The sequence below is a fragment of the Pogona vitticeps genome, chromosome 5 (assembly GCF_051106095.1).
Source record: "Pogona vitticeps strain Pit_001003342236 chromosome 5, PviZW2.1, whole genome shotgun sequence".
Lineage (NCBI taxonomy): Eukaryota > Metazoa > Chordata > Lepidosauria > Squamata > Agamidae > Pogona > Pogona vitticeps.
The window spans coordinates 20,513,700-20,534,888 of NC_135787.1; the positions used below are offsets into that span (position 1 = coordinate 20,513,700).

The following is a 21,189-nucleotide window of genomic DNA, read 5'->3' on the forward strand; positions in this document are numbered from 1 at the left end:
GAAGTCTTCAGGAGGGCATTATCAAATGTTACCATGGTCTGTTCCTATTCCTCTCAGTACTGTTGGCCCATTTCGGTGTTTTCCTTCTGATTTGGACTGGGAATGCCATACATGCAAAATGAAATCTTATTCAACTTGTATCAGGCTATTCAGAGCACTTAAAAAAAAAAATAACATAGTTAAATATGTACGTAGCTATAGTATTTAATTTGACTCATACTAGCTCATTTGCCAAGGATATGTCAACGGACTGAAGGTGAAAGACTAAGCTACTGGACTATAATGCAGGACAGGTAGAAAACTGATCTTTGAGTCATTTTCAGACTATAGCTGTTTTAAATTCTCAACAATGTCTATGCTACCCAAGGCTAATGCAATCTGTAGCTATAGGAACTGTCTCTAGACAAACAGGCCATGGATTGGATTCACTGCTGGAAGGAGGAAAAAAACACACAACACCTGCATATGAAAGAGGCTTTAATCCTGATATGCCTTATAAAGCAGTTGTTTTTCTCATAAGGTATTTTAGAAGAAAAAACAGCCATTGATTTTAATTTAATCCAGTCTACTGTTTGATTCTTCGCATTTTAGTGGCAGATTAGAGTGAGAAATGGAGAGGTACTAAGGTTTGTGTTTTTTTTTAAAGAATTAGCAGCTGCTATCTCTGACTGCAGTGTAGTGATCAGTTTTTGTTTTTTAAAAAAGATGACACTACCAAAGCAGGGGCTCTGCCTTAACATAATCCTAAATGACAGACTTTTCTCAGTTAGATCTCCTACAAAAAAGGCACATTGAGCAACCTGTGATTTTCCACAGGTGTACACTTCTAAGAGTTCCTTCTTCTGCTTCTTAAAACTTCAGCACGCTTCGAATGCTAAAATGGAGAAAAAAAATGCAAATCATAAATATGTACTATACATGCTTTTAAAATCTTATTTAAGTGAAATATTCTGGTGTGTGAGCTGATATGTTCTTTTCCCTGTTCATTGAAACTGGGGGTGGGAACAATATAAAAGGCTAGAATGGCAAGGGATAGCCATAGCGCACTCACCACCAGGAAGCCTCTGTCCAGCTGCAACCTCCTACTTAAGAACGTAAGAAGGAGCTCTGCTGGATCAGGCCAAAAGCCCATCTAGTCCAACTTCCTGTATCTCACAGTGGCCCCATCAGATGCCTCTGGGAGCACACAAGACAACTAGATACCTGTCTCCTGATACCAACCCCCTGCATCTGAAATTTTGAGTTACTTTCCTTAACTTAAAGTTAATTGGACGTGAGCCTGTTTGAACACAATAAAGCTTCCTTCTGGACAGACACAGAATTGCACTAACCAAAAGTTTGGACAAGCTGCAGAAGCACCCACCTTTTTCCAGCATGCATGAGTTCAAAGGCCTTGTTAATTTGCTCAAAAGGGAGGGTGTGAGTCACAAACTCATCCACTTTAATTTTCTTCGACATGTATTCATCTACCAGCTTTGGTACACTTTCTACGCTCTTCCAGCCTAACAGGAAGTAAAATGTTTAACCCGTTTAGTATGGTACCACATCAAAACAAACAATATTAAAAATTGCAGCAGTAATGGAATAAAATTTTAAAAGTAATATTACAGTTGCATAGACCACCATCTCTATATTTCACCATCTCTATAATTTCTTTCCAGGAAAGAAATTATCCACCACTGCAAGCCATAAAAAATGGGAGAAAGCAAACAAGCAAGCTGTCCCTTCTTTTCCTGAAGGATTGTGATAGGCTGACTTTTCTCCCTCCAAGCCTGGGGTGAAGAACTTGTGACCTTTCAGATGTTAGGATTCCAGTTCCCATCCTTGACCAGGCTGCCTGGGCCCAATACTCCATCTACAGATGGTGGGGATGTGGGTTGTCACTGGTTTCCCAACTCTGGCTGAACTTGCAAATAGATAATATAATTGCATTACTCAAATCTGGTGAAAAAAACAGAGGCATGGCTATTTTGCTTGTAAGGTGTCTAGAGCCTATGTTTCCTTATACACTATGGCCTTGCAGACAACTGCCTTCTTTCCTTCAACTTAAAGCTTAAGTGCAGCAAAGAGGATAACCTTCTTTCTTCAATGTAACTCTTAGTGACCCTGTGTATTGATTATATTCTGGCAGGGATAGAGATGGACCCAGATTATTAGGTCTTGTAAATTTGACTCCTTATGTTGATCATTCTGATTACCTGATACAGGAAAGGTCATGTTAGTTATTACAGATGGGCAAGTTTATGCCAGTTTATTGGCCAAACAGCTGTTTGGCGTTTCCCAGCCCTGACTGCTCTGTTTGGCACCCACTCGAGACAGCAGCCGGAGAAGGTGGGGCAGGGAAGCCAGGGCACTGTCTCTGGGTGGGTGACCACCTGAGGATGTGGGGCTGGGAAGCACCATATACCTGTTTGGCTGAAAAAGAAACTGACACTAATCGCCAATATGGCAATTCGTGCCCATCTCTATTACTTATCTTTTATTGTGTCATAGCTTTCTTGAACCACTGTCATACCAAAACGCAAGGCACACAGATGATGCTGCATGACTGTTCCCACAGAAGTCAATTATGTCAGCAACTCAACAAGATTGTACCTCCAAAGGCAGTCCCTTTCCATGTCCGGCCAGTAACTAGCTGGAACGGACGGGTGGCAATCTCCTGACCGGCAGCAGCAACTCCAACTATCACACTCACTCCCCAACCTTTGTGGCAAGCTTCTAAGGCTGCTCTCTGTAGGATATAGAAGAGGGTAGGGTTAGGAGGCACAAGGGACATGGATGGAAAAATAGGAGGGTCATAGCTTAATGGCAGAGCACACGTTTTACATGCAGAAATCCCTAAACTCATCTCTGGCATAGTGAGTTAGTAAGCAATGGGAAAGTGCTGCTATCAATCCAGTCGAACAATATTAAACTAGGTGGACCCACTAAAGGGTATTCAGAAGCACCTTAGCTCAGTAGATGGCTTTGGAACAGTTTTAGGAAGTGTGATTCTCATACTAAACAGACTATGCCAAGTCTTCTAAACACAAATTCATCACTGGCTGTGAATTTTAGTCAGAACAGCTATGTGGAGTGTTCAAATGCAGAGCAGAGCTTGGAACATTCCCTTTAGAGCAGTGGTTCCCAAATCTGTGTCCCCAGATGTTCTTGGACTAAAACTCCCAGAAGTCTTCACCATCAAATCCTGTACTGTCCTGGATTTCTGGGAGCTGTAGCCCAGGAACATCTGGGTACCCAAGATTGGGAATCAGTGCTTTAGAGACTAGAATTCCCAAGAATCCCTCAGACAGAATGCTCAAGGACCATGGCAGCTGAAGACAGATCTTGATCTGACTGAAGAAAGCAAGGCAAATCTGGTAATTCATGCTACCAATTATTAATTGTAATTCTTATAGTAATATAAGATTATAATTATCCCTGACTCCTCATGCTACCACTCCCCTTTGCATTGTAATAGTCATGTGAAAACCACAGTAAAAGCATACAAAGCGAGATAACTTCCCATGAACTTTTTTGAAGGAGTAGCCATGTTAGTCTGTGCAGGTTTATCAGAGAGAAAAACAAAACACGCTGTAACTGTGTTCATTATCTGTGTCCCTAACCTGGTCATGAGGCCATGTATAAATATAATAGTTATATAGTATCACTCTTGTGGACTTGATTCAGGAAAGCTCACATTAAAATATAGTAGTTCGTCTTCAACATGCCACAATGTAGTTGTTTTTTGTATTGTTTTTGTTCCAATATTCCCACAAATGGTTCATCTTGTGGAGCAGCCTCATACAGTTTCATTTCAGGTAGCAACCCACTCCTCTTTTCATGCGCAACCTGGGCCTTGTTTTTAGGTTCCCATGTTTTATTACCATCCATGACAAACGGTCATGTGAAAAAGAAAGTACACCCTATTTGAATTCTGTGGTTTTACCGCCCCATAGTGCTGAAAGCACTCTATGGACAATGTACAATTTTTACATTAATTATTTAAACTACATATTGCGCCCCCGATGAGCTGGGTACGCAATTTACTGACCTTGGAAGGATGGAAGGCTGAGTCAACCTCAAGCTGGCTGACCGATCATTGGTATCGAATGCTGACTGTCAGCAGAATTTGGGCCGCAATGCTACAGCTTAACCACTGCGCCATGAAATTTTTTAAGGTGAACCAGTGGTTGAAAATGCAGCGGTTCCCCAACCTTTTTAGCCCCGTGGTGTAGGCAAGGCACCCCATGCGCTCCTGCACATGCGTGAAGGTGCGAGCTCGCTCATGTACATGCGCAAAAGGGCGGTGCAGTGCTCATGCAGGCGCGCTCACGCGTAAACGGGCTGTGGGGGGGAGTGCGTGCAGGGGTGGGGTGGGAGGTCTCTCTCCATGGCTCGGTCTGGCTCAGGCCATGGGCCCGCACCGGGGGCTGCGGACCGGGGGTTGGGGACCTCTAGTTTAATGGGATCTTTCCTCCAAAATGAAAGAACCAAAGAAACCACTCTCCAAGAACTGGTGAAAGTTCTCAACTGTTGCTATTTCACAATAACACAATCAGTCTACACTGCGCCAAGGCACAAAAATCACTTACCATGACACCAACATTACCAATGCACTCAAATGAGTAGTCTACTCCCCCGTCTGTCATTTCAACGAGAACCTCCTGAATAGGTTTCTGGAAGTCCGCAGGGCTGATGCATTCTGTGGCCCCAAACTCCTTTGCATTAGCAAATTTGTCTTTGTTGAGGTCAATCCCAATAATCCGAGATGCCCCCGCTACTTTACAGCCCATGATGACTGCTAGCCCGACTCCGCCCAAGCCAAAGACGGCACAGGTAGAGCCCGGTTCCACCTAAAAGCAAAGATAATATGATTGAAGGACAATGGAAGGAAAGCAGCACTTAAAAATCAAAAAGTTAACTTCCCCTGAAGCTTTTGTCTTGCAGTTGTCCTGCTTTAAACAGAGGGGTCATAGGGAAACACCAGTTCATCTTCTATTTTACCCTTCCAGTGCTTTCCCGCTCCTGCTTTTGTCTTGCTTCTTATTGGGGGGGGGGGAGGACATTAAGGATGAAAGTATAAGGTAGATGCAGAGTGTGCTTCCAAAAGAAACAAAAGAGATGTAGTCCTTACATGCAATCCAGAAATATGGGTGAGCCACTAAAATATTTAAAATAGCTCTCAAGTCTAGTAGAGCTTGAAGGAATAGGCAAGGGAAGAAATGTCTCCACCCCATCCTAACTACATGATGCAGTGCAGTATCTAAATTAAAGTAATGCCTCAGGACGGAGACTGCAATTTGTCAAATCATCTTGAAGCATCACCCTTACACCATGGCAGATCAATTATCTTCCCTTTGTTGTAGACTAGGGGTCTCAAACATGCGGCCCGGGGGCCATTTGTGGCCTGCCGGATGATAGTTTGTGGCCCCCACCTTGCCTGCCCCCCCTGAAGCGCCCATGCATCCTCTGCTGCCAAGAGTCAAAAAAAGCCTCGCCTCACTCACCGGGTCTCCCACAAGACAGTGCCTCTTGCACCCTCCATCCGGAACTGCAGCCTGTCAGCCAGCCCGCCTGTCTGCCAGCTGGCAGGCTGCAGTTCTGGATGGAGGGTGCAAGAGGCGCTGGTCTTGGGGGAGACCCGGCAAGCGAGATGCGCTGCCAGCCCTTTTCCCCGAGTCGCTGCCAAGCAGAGCTCGCTCCTGGCCATGCAAATTTTGCTCCTCTGTCGTGGTGGGGGTAGCTGCTGCTGCTGAATGTGCCTTTTTTTTGAGGGGGGCCCTCAGAGGAAGGTTGCCGGACCTCTGTGTGTGTTTGTGCGTCTGCGTGCACCTGTGGGGGCCCTGCCCCATTCTGTTTAATTTTGCAGCTAGCAGTGGGGGCTCTTCTCCTTTGGCAAGGCCAATTCTGTGAGGGGTTTTAAAAATTTTTATGTTGTGCACTCCCCCCCCCACTAGGTGGTCACAAGCACTCCCTCCCTTCTCTGCTTCTTCATTCTGCTGCTGCTGGTGGTGGTGGTAGTAGTGAAGAAGGAGCTGGAGGGGGTCATGGCCGGTGCCCGTCTTCCTCCTCCTCCTCGGAGCCCCAGCCGGGCTAAGGAAATTCCTGGGCGGCTTGCTCGGGCTCTTGCTCCGCTTGGTGGAAAATCTGATGCGGCCCAGCCTCATCCAGACTCTGCCTCCAGCGGCCCCCGGATAAATTGAGTTTTAGACCCCTGTTGTAGACCATTCTCTAGTGCCCTCTGAGTATCTGCAGCAGCCATCTTCTGTCTGGAAGTGCTCAGAAAAGACTATGAGAGCCGACTTCACCTTTTGGTTTGTTCTACACACACACGAAAATTGTGAGGGCATGGGGACTTTTGGATTTCTTGCACTACGATCCCATAGAATTCTGTAAACAGGAAATCTAATTCCTCTGAGTTTTTTTTTAAATCACTCAGGCATGGGCCTCTGTATCAGGTTGCTGTGATGACCATTTGCCTCTGAAGAAGGAAATGGCTGGGAGTGGCTAAGCTAAGTACCACAAAGGGATTATGGGACCGCTAGGTGGGTTTTTTTGTTTGTTTTGTTTTGTGAGCCACTCTTTAGAGTCTAATGGGCAGAAAGACGACCAGTGCTTTCCCTGAAGCTCAGCACTCCCAACCATTGATTCTTCTTCAGAAGCAAAGGGTTGTTGCTCCAGATTTATACCAAGGCCGACATGTGAGTGATGAAAAATTCCTCTGTGGAATTGGATTTCTTGCTTGTAGCTCCCAAAATTTTGGCTGATGGAATTCCTGGTGAATTCTGGAGGATGGAGCGCAAGATATCTGAAACAGTCTAACTGCCTAATTGTCAACATAGCCTTGGAAATGTACTTGTTTGGGACTATAGACATTATAGTGTCCCATCACCTTAGTTCTAGGTGCATTCATTAAAAAAAAAAAAAACTTTCCAGCTTCTGACTGCTGGAACATGTGTACATGCTCACTTCCTCACACACATGCAGATACACACCATTCCTGTTTAACCCTTGTACACTAGGGCAGGACAGTTTATCATGTGAATCATGTTTTGTTGCACAGGCCACACACAAGTAGACTTCCAAGCTAGCCGTGATAATCTAATCTAAGTTCACCCACAGCTCAACCACTTGCCATGAACAGTCTGGGGTTTAAGTTTTAAAAAAACAAACAAATAGCTGCGACAAAAACGGTGCGAATAGACCTACTGCTTTTTGCCATTAAGGCAGGTACTCTTTTCATCTCTACCAGCATAAAGTATTTTGGAGGGAAGAGAACCCTCTTTGTCATCTTCTGTGCGCCACGATTCTCAGCAGCAGCAGCAACTGAGAGCTGAAGAAATATACTGGTTTTTTTTCCATTTCAACTCAGTGAAAGCCACCTTCAGGAAGAGTCTGAGGAAGGTGGAACAACAGGCGGTGCAGGGAAAAGAGATTGTGAACTGAATTAGAGCAGAAATGGAAAAGATTGCGTACGTGCATGAACAAATCTTTCTGTTCACCTGTGAACATTTTTTGAGTTAGGAACACGACTAGGAAAAGAAACTACACTTCACATTTGTGTACAGACCGACCCCAAGAGTGAAAGAAAATCAATAAACCAGCCATTCTATGCAGTCCCAGAAGTTACCCTTTGAGCTTAAGCAGGCCTCCAGATGTTTTGGATTTACAAGTTCCAGGTTTCTTATCCAGCACTGCCAGCGGTAGGTAATTTTGGAACTTGTAGCCAAAATGTCTGGAGGACCAAAAGTTGTACAGCCCTAAGCTAAGGTAATATTGGAAAGAAAGAAAACCACAAGGAGGTTAACCGTGCCCACCTTTGCCGTGTTCAAGGCGGCTCCATAGCCTGTTGAAACGCCACAACCTAACAGGCAGACCTTGTCCAAGGGAGCTGAAGCATTGATTTTAGTCAGAGAAATGTCTGCAACAACAGTGTATTCGGAGAAGGTGCTGGTTCCCATGAAGTGGAGAACTTGCTTTCCTTTGCACGTGAACCGACTGGTGCCATCGGGCATCACTCCTTTTCCTTGGGTGACTCTTTGGAGCAAAACCAGGGCAATTGTGTTACACAGACATGTTAGATCAAGTTACAGCCTATCAATGGTCTGTGTAACCTCTTGCGGTGTTCCTAGTTGGAAAGTGATGCCAGACATAAGACTCTGTCAAGCTGTTTCATTTTCTCTATAGCAGTTTTTCTGCACCAGGAAAATGTGGGAAGGTTACAAAAGGGCAGAAGTGCTATCTTGACCACCCCATAAGATTTCACTAATCTTAATGATTGCAGAAGAAAACTCACATCTGAAAGAATCCCTAGATTCATTGAGCTGGCCCACATCTGCTGCATCTGCCAGAATAAAGTGTGACAGAAATTCCACAGGTATGATTGTGCATAGCATGACCTGCCATACATACAAGGGACCACCTTGCTGTTAGAGATGGGCTGCATATATTCTGCTGAGGACTGCATTCCCTCAACAGGGAAGTTCTCTCAAGGGCTGTAAGCTAGTGATGGGTTGGGGCTGGTGGGAAGGGCCACCACACCTGAAAATAGGCAAGTCTACCTTTCTGTTCCCAACACACAACCTCCCTTCCTTTCCATCTAGCAGGTTGCTGGAGAAGGGAACAAACTGCTATTCTACAGAGGTTTTGAAATTAACCTAAAACAGTGGAAGATCATGACTGATTTCACAGGGGGTATGCTGTGAATTCCATCTGGATTTTAGTTTGAACCTCAAAGGACCTACTTGATGTGCTGAGCTGCATCTCCAAAATAGGCTCAACTTTAAAGTCCGGACTAAAACCCAGAGTGGGTTCACTGCCCCCTACAGAAACAGGGTCACTGACCTACACTAGGATGAAAATCACCTGTTTCCCAACCCTGGTCATCTTTGGAAGGACAGGCACACTTTCTACAATTAGAATTTGCTTTGGGGATGGTACAGAGCTAGGATTTACCATGAATCTTGTAAGTGGAAAAGGGTGCATTTGAATGATCCCATCGCATGGTGGGTGGTGAACCCGCAAAAGCCATCCGTGCTGGGGCTATGCAAGTTGCAGTCCAACATACAGTATATAAAGGTTATCGGGTTGGAAAGGCTGGCTCAGAATTTTGTGCAAAAGTGGGGCACAGAGAAAGTCAGAGGAGCTCCTTTATTTTTTTGCTGGGCAGTTGGGATGTGATCACCAAGTGATCTGCTAGGTGATCACATGCCAGCTGTTTGGTTACTACATCTCTGGCCCCAACACTAAGCCACCGTATTCCTAAACAACCCTTGTCTTGTATAACAAAACATAAGTGTGCAGGGGGGGGGGAGGCAAAAGAAAAGCACAAACCTTATTTTCTGGCACAGATTTGTTTTAGGGTTTAAACAGAACTTGCATTCTCCACACTGAGGGATATACAGAGGGATCACAGTGTCTCCTGGAAAACACAAGATAGTTAAGGTTTGTTTTGATTTTCTTTTTTATAACTAGTTGATAAAAACGCAAAGTATTAAGCAAGATATTACATAACAGTAAGGTTCCCCTTGACATTTAGTCCAGTTGTGTCCAACTCTAGGGTCCGGTGCTCATCCCCATTTCCAAGCTATAGAGCTAGCGTTTGTCTGAAGACAGTTTTTGTGGTCACGTGGCCAGCGTGACTAGACATGGAACGCCATTATCTTCCCACCGTGGTGGTACCTATTTATCTACTTGCATTTGCATGCTTTCAAACTGCTAGGCTGGCAGGACAGAATGCTAACACAGTAAGCAGTGTCTTCATGCTTCAGAATTGATCACAACAATTTTAAGATTAAAACAAATAGGATCTATCCAGGAGCAGGAACTGCCAAAATATGGACCATTAGTGTTCATGTATCTCTAAGAGTTGTGTTAAGATGGGAATCTTAGACAGTGCAGCTTGTCATGACCTTACACTACAGGGATATGTATGAAAACCTGCCACTGTTAACAACCTCTCCATGGCCCAATTATCCAACCCTACATGAACCCTACATTTGAAGGCTAGTCTGGTTTCAAGAAGATGTTTTTGGCCTTTTTGGCATTTAGAGGTGAGGATATTATGTCACTTTGGAGAAACATTCTCAACCCTACAGTTCAGTGTAGGCAATTTCAGCGGTTCTAGGGTGGGGGGCAATGTTGCTAGAGGTCCAACTCTTCCAGTTTTACTGCTTGGGGTTTACAGGAAACTCACAGGGTGTATATCACATTTTATTGCCAAAACCAAAATTGCAGGAGGCTGCCAAGAGTAGAAAATGCATTTTGCTGCAGAATTTTTGTTCAGTGATGGAAAACCCAGGGGCTGCATCAAACAGTCTCAGTGGACCACAGGTAATGTCAAGGCAATGCTGCCATGTGCCCATTCCTGCCAAAGCTCCAAGTGCCCAACCTGGGGCCTTCCAAGTGGCACCTGCTGTAAATGGACCTGGAAGGAACCGTGTTGAAACTGGTGACCACAGGCATTCCAGCAAACACGCTCCTGCTCCTCACAAGTGGGATTCACACCAGCTACAGTACATGTTCAAACATCACTCTGCACAGGTGACTGAGGGGCAGATATATTACCAACAGACATATTTTTAGTGGCTCACGCCCTTGAGAGTTTAGTATAGCGCAACACACTAAACAAGATTTCCTCCACAGGCAAATACAGGTGTCACCTTGGCACCCATCTCAGGTGGAACAGTCTTATCATGTTGGCCTTGAATTCCCACAGACTTGGTCACTGCTGATCCAGAGGTAAGGACTGTATCTAAATGGGCTTAAATTAAAGAAAGGCAGGAGCTGGGGTCAGTCACTTGGAGAAACATGTTAACGGCACAAGGAGTTTGACATCTGGTGAACCCAAGGTTGGGAACCACTACTGCTCTAGGTTTTCTTAACTTAAACAGCAGGTGGAATATGATATTTGATAAACCACTCATGAAGCCACCACTAAAAATGTAGCTAAGTAATAGTCACAGAAAGTATATGCCATCTAATTACTTAAAAGAAGCTTTGCTAAGTCTTTTCAATTGGGAAAAAGCAATCTATCACACTCTGGAAAGAGGTATATTAGTCTAACACAGTTCCATAAAACACTGCTATAATTACCCACTGTAGCTCTCTACTGCAGACAAACTTTACACAAATATTGGTGATATTGCACCAGTTTCTTAGAAGATGTCACTTTCTGCACATAGATTCCCCATCCAATTATCCCTGATATGTCAGGGAGTGTGGTAAGGTAGGCAGAAAACCTCAGAAAAACTAACAAAAAATTATTTCTAATCTGAGGTGGATCTGTAGAAGCCACTCAATGTACATCTCTTAGGATCTCCAGCAAAGCAAGAAAAACATGCTCAACAAGGACAGCAAAGAATCATAAAATCTTAAAGACAATCCTACAAGAAGCTACAACAAGAGAAAGAATCTCCTCACCTGGTTTAAATTTAGTCACTCCTTCCCCAACACTTTCCACAATTCCTGCTCCTTCATGACCCAGGATGACAGGGAAACTCCCTTCAGGATCAGCACCACTCAAAGTGTAGGCATCAGTGTGGCACACAGCAGTGGCGATGATCTGTGAAGTCATGAAGAACAGTTTAAGTTATACTAAAAATGGCTCAACATGCATAGGCCACTATCCCAGTGCCAAGTCCCAATTTAGAGTAGGTCCATTGACTCAGTGGGATTTATGCAACTGTTGACATACTATTCAGCTACTGAATCAATGGACCACCCACAGCTTAGACTCAAGTATTGACCACTACAGATAGGAACAAACCACCAGTTCCTGCTGGTTCATCCTTTGAATGAACAGATGTTTGGCAGTTCCCAGCCCTTCCTCCTCAGGCAGAGGCCCACTCAGAGGCAGCACCCTGGCTTCCCCGCTCCGCCTCCTCTGGGTACTGCCTCTGAGTGAACGTCTGCTGGAGGAGGCAGGACTGAGAAGTGCCAAATACCTGTTTGTACGAAGGACAAACTGGCACAAACCACCCAATAGCTTTTAATTTTCTCTTTTTAGTTGCAAAAGTTTGTACACATTTTATATTTATATATTTAGTCTTGTTTCATTACCTTGACACGAACTTCATGAGCCTTTGGTGGGGCAACTTCAATCTCTTCAATGGACAGTGGTTTACCTGCCTCCCAGGCAACGGCTGCCTTACATTTGATAACCTAAATAAGAACAGAAGATATCTAAGAGTTGCTTGTTTAATGAGTTTTCTTGTTCAATGAAGCCGAGCACGACTTGTTCCTGGAAACTATCCCAAATTTCATATTAAAGGCCAAAGCTTGCCTGCTCACAATATTTCACGCTAGAAACTTCTCTGAAGTCCTGTCAAAATGCAAAATGGATCTTTACTAGTTAGCAGATTTTCGCTGAGTCGTTGAAGTGACTTATAAGCACAACAGAGGGATGGGGTGGTTGGCTGGGTTTTTACTTGCACTTTTAAGGCTTCTGTCTTACAGAAAGTTCTCTCAGGGGGCTCATAAAATGAAGGTAAAACAGACTTAACACAACAGCAACTGTCTTTTTTTCTAATGTGCCATAAAAAAAATTAACACCAGAAAAGAAAAGATGGATTAGGCTACAACAAGCATTAAAAGTACTAAATTGATTTTAAAATACCTGGGAAAATGAAAGGCTTTTGGTATTAGAATGACTACAAAACAGGTGACCCATAAACTTCTCCAGCCTAGGCAAGCCAAAATCTCACATTAGGAACTCAGAAGGACTCAGAAAGTTCAAAATCAACACTTTGAAAGTCAATAAACTAGTTGTATTTATAAGAACCTAAATACAGAAGGCTCACTGGAAGGACAGATCCTGAAGCTGAGGAGCCAATACTTTGGACATCTCATGAGAAATCTCCCTGGAAAAGACCCTGATGTTGGGAAAGTGTGAAGGCAAGAGGAGAAGGCAATGACAGAGGACAAGATGGTTGGACAGTGTCATCAAAGTGACCAACATGAATTTGACCCAACTGCGGGAGGCAGTGGAAGACAGGAGGGCCTGGCGTGCTCTGATCCATTGGGTCACGAAGAGTCGGACATGACTTAATGGCTAAACAACAACAAAATTATAGAAGGACGTCTGGGTTAAAACAAATTATTAGCCCCAACTAAAGTAGATCTACTAAATAAATAGGATTTACATAGGTGCTGCCTTAACAAGTTTGGATTATCCAATAAGTCTACTCTAATGGACTGTATGATTTTATTATAATAATAATAGGTTTTCAAAAAGCAGTTGCATAAGGATTCACAAGGTGGATACTACTTTTCAAACAGCATGGTTTATTTAAAAAAAAAACCCCACATGCCAAGGAAAATATTTGTATCCTTGCAATTCTCCTACCTTTACCGGAATTTGTTAGAGAATGACTGTATTGGAAGAAGCAAATATAAGTAAATGATCTACATGTGAATAAAAGGATTCTGATCATACAGCAAAATTTTACAGGGCATGCTAACTGCAGTATTGTACAGAATTTCTGCCATAAAAACAAAATAAACACCAGTTTTATAACATACAGCATAAAGGGTGTCTTCAAACTATTTCATCCATAGCATGGTTGAATAAGCACACTTTCTCAGACCAAGAGACAGAGAAACATTAACTTTAGAAAAGACCTCCTCCTTAATTGTAAGTGGTGAATTCACTGCCACGCCACTGGCTAAGCGTAGTGGACTGTGGTAAAACCTGGGACCTCTTAAAGCGATGTCAAGGGGCTGCCTTTCCTGATCTTTCCCTTTTTGCCCCCCCCCCTTCCCCACAGGTACTATATAGAGAAAACTGCCAGTGAACTGCTGGATGCCAACAGCTTGCCAAGGTTATTTTTAAAACGATCACACTGCTCTTCCTGTATACTGGACTTTAGCATTTACATTTCATGGAACATAAAAGATATGAGGAGGGAGGACAGGCTTTCTTGACTAAGTCCCATGTCAAGACTCCTGAGAGGGTTTATAAAACATGAGTAAAATTATGAGTACAACTAAAGGTCCTCCTTCTAGCTCTTTCAAACAATTGTGGGTTGCATATGTGTACAGTATAGATTTCGATAGCCTCTCTAGACCAAGAACTGCTGGATAACCCAGTGGTTTAGACCAGTGGTTCTTAACCTTTGTTACTCGGATGTTTTTGAACTGCAACTCCCAGAAACCCCAGCCAGCACAGTTGGTGGTGAAGGCTTCTGGGAGTTGCAGTCCAAAAAATATCTGAGTAACAAAAGTTAAGAACCAGTGGTTTAGACCTCCAGCTCCGAGGTTAGGAGTTCAATTCCCCACTGTGCCTCCTTGACAGGGGCTGACCTTGATGCTCCATAGGGTCCCTTCCAGCTTTGCAATTCTAAGACTAAAGTCGGTTCATTACTGTCAATCCAGATGTTCTGGGCTATCACTCCCATAACCTTGCTGGGTGGGGCTGTGGACAGATGAGGTGCAAAACATCTGGACAATCAAAGCCCCTCGCCCTTTTTAGACCAAGAGCAGAACACTATTGGGGGAGAGTTTTCCTTTTTAAATCCATGCAAAATTTAGCCCTCCCGCCCAGACCAAAAGAACAATCAAAAGGGGGACTACAAGCCAGCTTCTTTTGGCTGCCACATGAGGACCACAAAGAAGAGTGAAAAATATTTAAACGTGAGAAATATACAATACTGATCGACTAGTTTTAATGATGAGAGCGGCGGGTGGTGGGGGGGAGAGATCTCAGGTAAATAAGACCCAAAGAACCGCTACCTATTGGACTCCCGTAAGTCAAACCAGACATGCACCGCCAGGTGAATGTAGCCAAATCCGGCGAACCCATCTCCCCGCCCCGCCCAAGTCCCTTTCCACGTTCAACTCAAGGTCCTAAAAGCAGCTCCCCAAACTTAATTGTTTCTTTGCTCCTCTCCTCCTCCTTTTACTTTGGCGAGGCCGAGAGGGAGGAGCGGAAAAGGTCAAGCCAGCCTGATGGCCGCTTGCAGGAAGGCACAGGGCTGGGGGAGAGAAAGACGTGCTCAAAGGCCACAACCCTACGCACGCTTACCTAGGAGTAAGACTCGGCAAGCCGGGCTCCTTGAATAGGGACGCACCAGATGTCTCTCTATTCCTGGGGCCTGTTTTTTTTTTTTTTTTTTTTGGACGGAATGCCAGTTTGTGGGTCGGAAGTTTAACTGCACTGCTCCGAGCCCAACTGGAAGGAAAACGCGAACGCCTCTGAGCATGGGCAGAGCGCGTGTTCTGGCAGAGCCCTGGGGACCGTCTCTTGAATTTAGGGGCACGGCTTTCAGGCCTATGATGTCCGACGACCCCCATCCGTGAATGCTTTATTTCTGGGCGGGGGGGGCGGTTAGGACGCTTGGGTTGCAATTCTCTGCAAGCTCAACAATGCCTGGTGATTGCGATCCCGCACGCACAGGAAGGGGCGCAAGGGGAATAAAAAGCTACCAATTCATTTCTTTGTTCCTTCCTTCCTTCCTTCCCTCCTTGATCCGGGAGGCCAGACCCGCCTCTCTCCCGGCTGCGAGCCTCCTCTGGGGAAAGACGGGGAGCCGCTGTGCGTCCCCGGCGGCGCTTTCCCCGAGGGCCGAAGAGCGCAACGCCGACTTACCCCGCTCGCCATGGCTCAACAGCGGGCTCTCCCCGGCAGCAACCTCGGCGACCGGCCTTCTTCCAAAGAGCCGCTGAGCTTGCCCGGGGCATGCGCGCTCCTCCGGGATCCGCCTACAAATAGGGGCCGGCCCAGGAGCCCGGGAGTCCGGTCGTGAGAGTGTGTGCGGGGCTCTGGGTTGGAGAGCTGGTCTCCAAGCCTTGAGCCTCTTTCCTCAGACACCGACCCTCTGGAAGGTCGCGGGACGGGAGCCCTTGTCCACGTTTGGACCACCCGCAGCTCGCCCGAGGTTGCCGAACTACAGCTCCCATCATGCCTCATGGTCGGCTAGGACTGATGGGTGTTGAAGTCGAGCAACATCTGCCCCGCCGTAAATTCCCCAACGCTCCTCAAACGGGTATGAGTAGTATTATTATATCCTTGGCCTGAGACCGGGGCTGCAAAGCAACAATTATTGTCTTCAAAGGATGCAAAAAACCCCAGAAAATGACACATTTGGGAAAAGAGGTACTATACAGTTGTCCCTTGCAAGGAATTGATGTTTGTCCCTCTCCTGTATCCCACCCTCTTGTCATCCACTTTACCATGAACAGCCACAGAAATAATCACCAAATATTTTTCCTTTACAAAAATGAAACTCATTAGCCCTTTTGAAACATGCAGTTCATGTAAACTGGATATTTATGCATGTTGTTTATATGCTGCGTTTCTCCTCCAGGGAAGAAAGATAGCTCACAAAGAAACATTAAGGAGAATCGATAAAAATGAAACACTCTTCCTTTATGTGCAGGTTTTTCCTGCCCCTGTCCGCTGAATGGCGTTGAAGTCCCCTGGCAATATATGGCAATAAGACACCAAAGCAAGGCAACTTTGCCTGGATCCTGCAACTGAAGGATGTGAAATTCTGCTGTCTCTGAGGTCAAACTGCACCTGTTTGATTTCACCCTGATGTGCTTGAAGAACACACTGAAGTTCTTTAAAAAAAAAAAAAGGACCACTTATGCCAAAATCTTCATAAGTCTTGCTCAGAAATTAAATTCAGAGAATTGAAAAGCAGATGAGTACAGTACAGTACTGTATTCAGGCTGGAAAAAAAGTCCTCTGCTATTAAAATTAAAAACAAATGACTGTGGGTGGGAGGTTGGGAGTCCTTTTCCAAGTACAGTATACAACTCAGTCAATGGAGCCTATACAAGCATTGACTTACTGAAGTCCCATTCATTCAGAGCTTTTAAGTGCCCTTGGGAATAACAAAAGGTTTTAGCTATGTGGTTTGTGATTGGGTTCTTTCAAATCTGATGACAGTTCCTCCATTTTGGTGGGAAGAAGAGGCGGAGGCCGATGTAATGTTTCAATAATTCTTGCTTTATTAATTTGCACAACTTCTTCATTAATTATAACTGGGTCAAAACATGGTAAGTTTTTAAAATTGTTTTTATCTTCTAAGTTGTAAGCCGCCCAGAGTAGACTATGTCTAGATGGGCGGCATATAAATGCAATAAATGCAATAAATAAATAAATAAATAAATAAGTCAGGTAACAGACCATAACTAGACAACAGTGTCTTTCTTGAAGATCCACTCTCTTCTTCTACTGCGGGGCTGGACCAAAGCGCTCCTTGTCGGTGATCCGGTGTAATGGGGCGCTTCTCATCACACACACTGTCCTACAACAGGGATGTCGTGCCCAATCTCCCTCCTAGGGTGATAAATTGATGATGGGATCTGGCTGTGCTGTGAGATTACCTCAAAAGTTCATTGTCTTCTTAGCACCACCTGACAGAAGTATGCTGTGGGTGACAGGGTAAGAAATCCCTCCTCAAATACTTGAAGCCATATTTGACAGAAGCATACTAGCGCACTGACATCCCTGTTGGAAAATTAATTTTAAAAAATTAAGGGATTTGAACAACTGCAGGTGGGAGAGGTGGGACCGCATACCAGATGTAAAGGAAATGGATCGATTTAGTAGTACACACTCGATGGAATGTTGGTTGCGCTGCACGATGAAATGCAGAACAAATAATAGTAGTAGCTTCCCAGTAGATTTGATGCAGAGGGGGGAACAAAATAATTGGTAATGGCCATGCGTCGTCTGAACCCCGCAAAAGGTTAGAAATTCACAAGGAATAACTCAGAAACATTTTATTAGTGTGACCCCAGCAACTTTTCAGTGTTTCTGTATCCATGGGGAGAAAGGATGAGTAAATATAAAAGTGAACATTAGGTGGCACTATAACATTTTAGAGACTGTATTCATTGCAACAAGGCCCTGATGTTTAAATTTTCTCTTTATGGTTTCAGGCAGGGAATCTATTTTAGTTAAGTAGATTTTATATACAGTATATATATTAAAAAGGAAGTGCATATGTGCTGAATCATAAATTATAAGCAGTTACAGAACACAGTGTGCGTGCAGGGGTGTGTGGGCTAACAGTATGAAAAAGTAAACAATTGAAGCAGCTGTTTCAAAATGCCAGGGGGAGAAGGGGGGAGTGAAGGTGAGTGTAGCAGGGCACAGGGAAAGGATAAAAATCACCCTCAATTTTGAAATTTGCTGGAGGAGAGCTTTGCGGATACCCTGGGCTGCCAAAAAGCTGAGCAAATGGGCCTTAGATAAAACCGAGCCTGGACTCTTTGGAGGCAAAAATGTTGGAACAGGCTGTCCTATTTTGGGCACATCACGAGAAGGCAGGGGTGTCTGGAAGTGACGATCATACTGGGAAAAGTGGAAGGCAGCAGGAAAAGAAGACACCTAAATCTGAAATGGATTGACTACCTAAAGGAAGTCACAGACTTGAATTTACAAGAGCTGAGCAGAGCTGCTGAAGATAGGACATTTTGCCAGTTGGTCAATAATGGGTCCACTATAAGTTGGGTGTATGAGACTTGACTTAAAAAGCAGAGACATCACCTTGCCAACAAAAGTACGCATAGTCAAAGCTACGGTTTTTCCTGTAGTGATGTATGGAAGTGAGAGCTGGACCATAAAGAAGGCTGAGCGCTGAAGAATTGATGCTTTGAATTGTGGTGCTGGAGGAGGCTCTTGAGAGTCCCCTGGACTGCAAGGAGAACAGACCTATCCATTCTGAAGGAAATAAACCCTGAGTGCTCACTGGAAGGACAGATCATGAGAAGAGAAGACTCCCTGGAAAAGACGCTGATGTTAGGAAAGTGTGAAGGCAGGAGGAGAAGGGGACAACAGAGGATGAGATGGTTGGACAGTGTCATCAAAGCTACCAACATAAATTTGACCCAACTCCGGGAGGCAGTGGAAGACAGGAGGGCCTGGCGTGCTCTGGTCCATGGGGGTCACGAAGAGTTGGACATGACTAAACGACTAAACAACAACATGAGACTTGACAGTACATAACAACAACTTAAAGTGGGGAGAGGATTGGCCAGGTATGAACACCCTTCCTTGACCAGCCCCTTTTCAAAACAGATGGCAGAAGTTACATTTTTGGACTACAATTCCTATAACCTCCCCAATCCAGTATGACTGTGCTGGTTTGGGGATTCTGGAATCTGTAGTCCAAAGAAGTCCAGTACTTATTCCAAACTCTTACTTCATTTTATTCTGCATTTAGCACGAATGTTTGAAAAGGCTTGCAACTCTTTCCACACTTGGAGGACATAAAGGTATGTTCCACCCAAACCTGATCTCGAGCTGGCTTTGCATCTCCACTCTACTGGGCACCTGTTTACCCCTCCTCTCTCTAAGCCCTTATGCCTTCACTTGAATGGCTGCAAGAGTGAGCTGTAATTTCGCAGGTAGATGCAGCAGAAGAACAAGCAGTGGATCCCTATGTACTCTTAAATTGCTTTTAATCCAACTGTGCTTTTAATAACAGTTCACATAATTGTTTTTAATATTATAATTTATTTGTGTTTGTGAATGTACTTTAATCTTGCTCCAAAATGCCTTGAGTCCATTTTTTTCAGGAAAAGGAGAGGTAAAACCTATAAACCAAATAAAATAAAATTATAAATTAAAGAGATGCCACGTGCCAAGCAGCTGTTTTTAAAGAGTTTGTATCCACATTAAACACTGGCTTGTTGTTTGTTTGTTCAGTAAATCTTTCCAAGGTTCTTTTCTTCCCTGAACTCTCTAGAATCTAGAAAGGGATCCAAATCATTTTTAATTTGTTTCTCAATAATAGAACACTTTGTTCCATTTAACATTTAAGAAATATTTGGATTCCTGAACTCTTCCAAATGGGAAACAGTTCAATTCATGGGTTTTGTGTGTTTTTTAAATTGCTTGTTAGGGTTGTTTTTTTTTTTTTTACATTGCTCAAGAAGAGCTTCTCATACAATGCTGACAACATTTAAAATAATGTAATACATGGAGCAGCACTATTTTCCCTTAAATTGGGTTGTGTGCCAGAAGGACCACAGAACAAATGAGTGGATGAAGTGCATGAACAAAGGGGCTTTCTACTCCAATTTATAGCTAGATAGCAGGATTTAGGTGGCTATATTTTCATTTATTTTCTATTTGACAGCAATCCAAGATTGCTTCCAGACAAGGTTTTTATTGTAAAAGTATTTTGGGTCATTCACAGAGTGCTGGGTGTGTGTGTGTGTCTGTGTGCATATGTGATAATCTTAAATGTATTGAGTTTAGAAAGTTACTTTTGAAAAGAGTGCTTGTAATAATATGCTGAAGCCATCCATAATAGAAAAGTGGTACAATAATGATGTGTCTCAGTGCATGACCCTATCTGTTCAATAGTGGATGGCTTCAGCATGCAAATTCAGTTTGCATTTACAGCTCGCCGTATTTAATTCTTCTTTTCCAGCTCTGTAAATGTGTAGCTGTTCCATGATTTTTCCCCACTTATTATATTTCTTTTAAAACACTCACCCAAAACCACCTCTCAAGGTGGGAAAGACACAATGCCCAAAATCCTGTTATGTTTTTGCACTGGAATAACATCAGAGGTGTAACTTTTGGCAGTGAATTGCTGTAAATTAAGAAGTCAGCACAACTGTTTGCTGTCATGCGCCAAAGCAGGGAGAACAGGAGAGTTATAACTGCAAAACATTTTTTAAGGTTGTCATGTTCTGGTCGATATCATTTTAAGCAGCTCTGTAACCAGAAAAGATATTGCAAAATGGGTTGTGATGATCCTTCTGACTCTTTACTTTGGACAAAGAAGAGGGAAACTGTGCTTTGCAACTGATAGCATGATGGACCCAGGCTCAGCTGTGCTCAACGTTTTCCCCAGTCCTCTATCCTACTTGTGATTTCTAGTGAGCTGATCTTGTACAAACACAAGCACCCCTTTGCACCAAACCACTGAGCCTTAGGACAAGCTGGAAATGGGCAGAGTAGCCCAGGCTTTAAAACTACTTCATGTAAAAAAAAAAATTAAACTTTCTCCCCCTCTAGTGCTGAATGCCCTGAGATTTGTGACTCTATCTAGAGTAAGCATAATAATTACCAGGAACTCTCATATAGGTGTATATACCACATGGCTATGAAGGACAAGAAAGGGATTAAAAGTCTTGTTACCAGAGAGGGACATTTCGCTTGCATGACCATTGCCTGAGATTCAAAATGGCAGCTGAGCTGGCTTCTATACATGGATTGAAGGCAATGCCTCAAGTAACTAA

At 44.0% G+C, this 21,189-nt stretch overlaps 1 protein-coding gene across 1 annotated transcript; it reads right to left on the reverse strand.

Moving 5' to 3' along the window:
- Positions 1-460: 460 nt before the first annotated feature.
- On the reverse strand, positions 461-15,712 carry LOC110083974 (alcohol dehydrogenase class-3). Its single transcript, XM_020802927.3, has 9 exons — positions 15,569-15,712; positions 12,043-12,144; positions 11,404-11,545; positions 9,316-9,403; positions 7,800-8,019; positions 4,575-4,835; positions 2,596-2,731; positions 1,364-1,502; positions 461-874 (listed from the first exon to the last, which is right to left on the reverse strand). The coding sequence occupies exons 1-9, from the start codon at positions 15,578-15,580 to the stop codon at positions 850-852; spliced, it is 1,125 nt and encodes a 374-aa protein (XP_020658586.3). The 5' UTR covers positions 15,581-15,712; the 3' UTR covers positions 461-849.
- Positions 15,713-21,189: the final 5,477 nt, after the last annotated feature.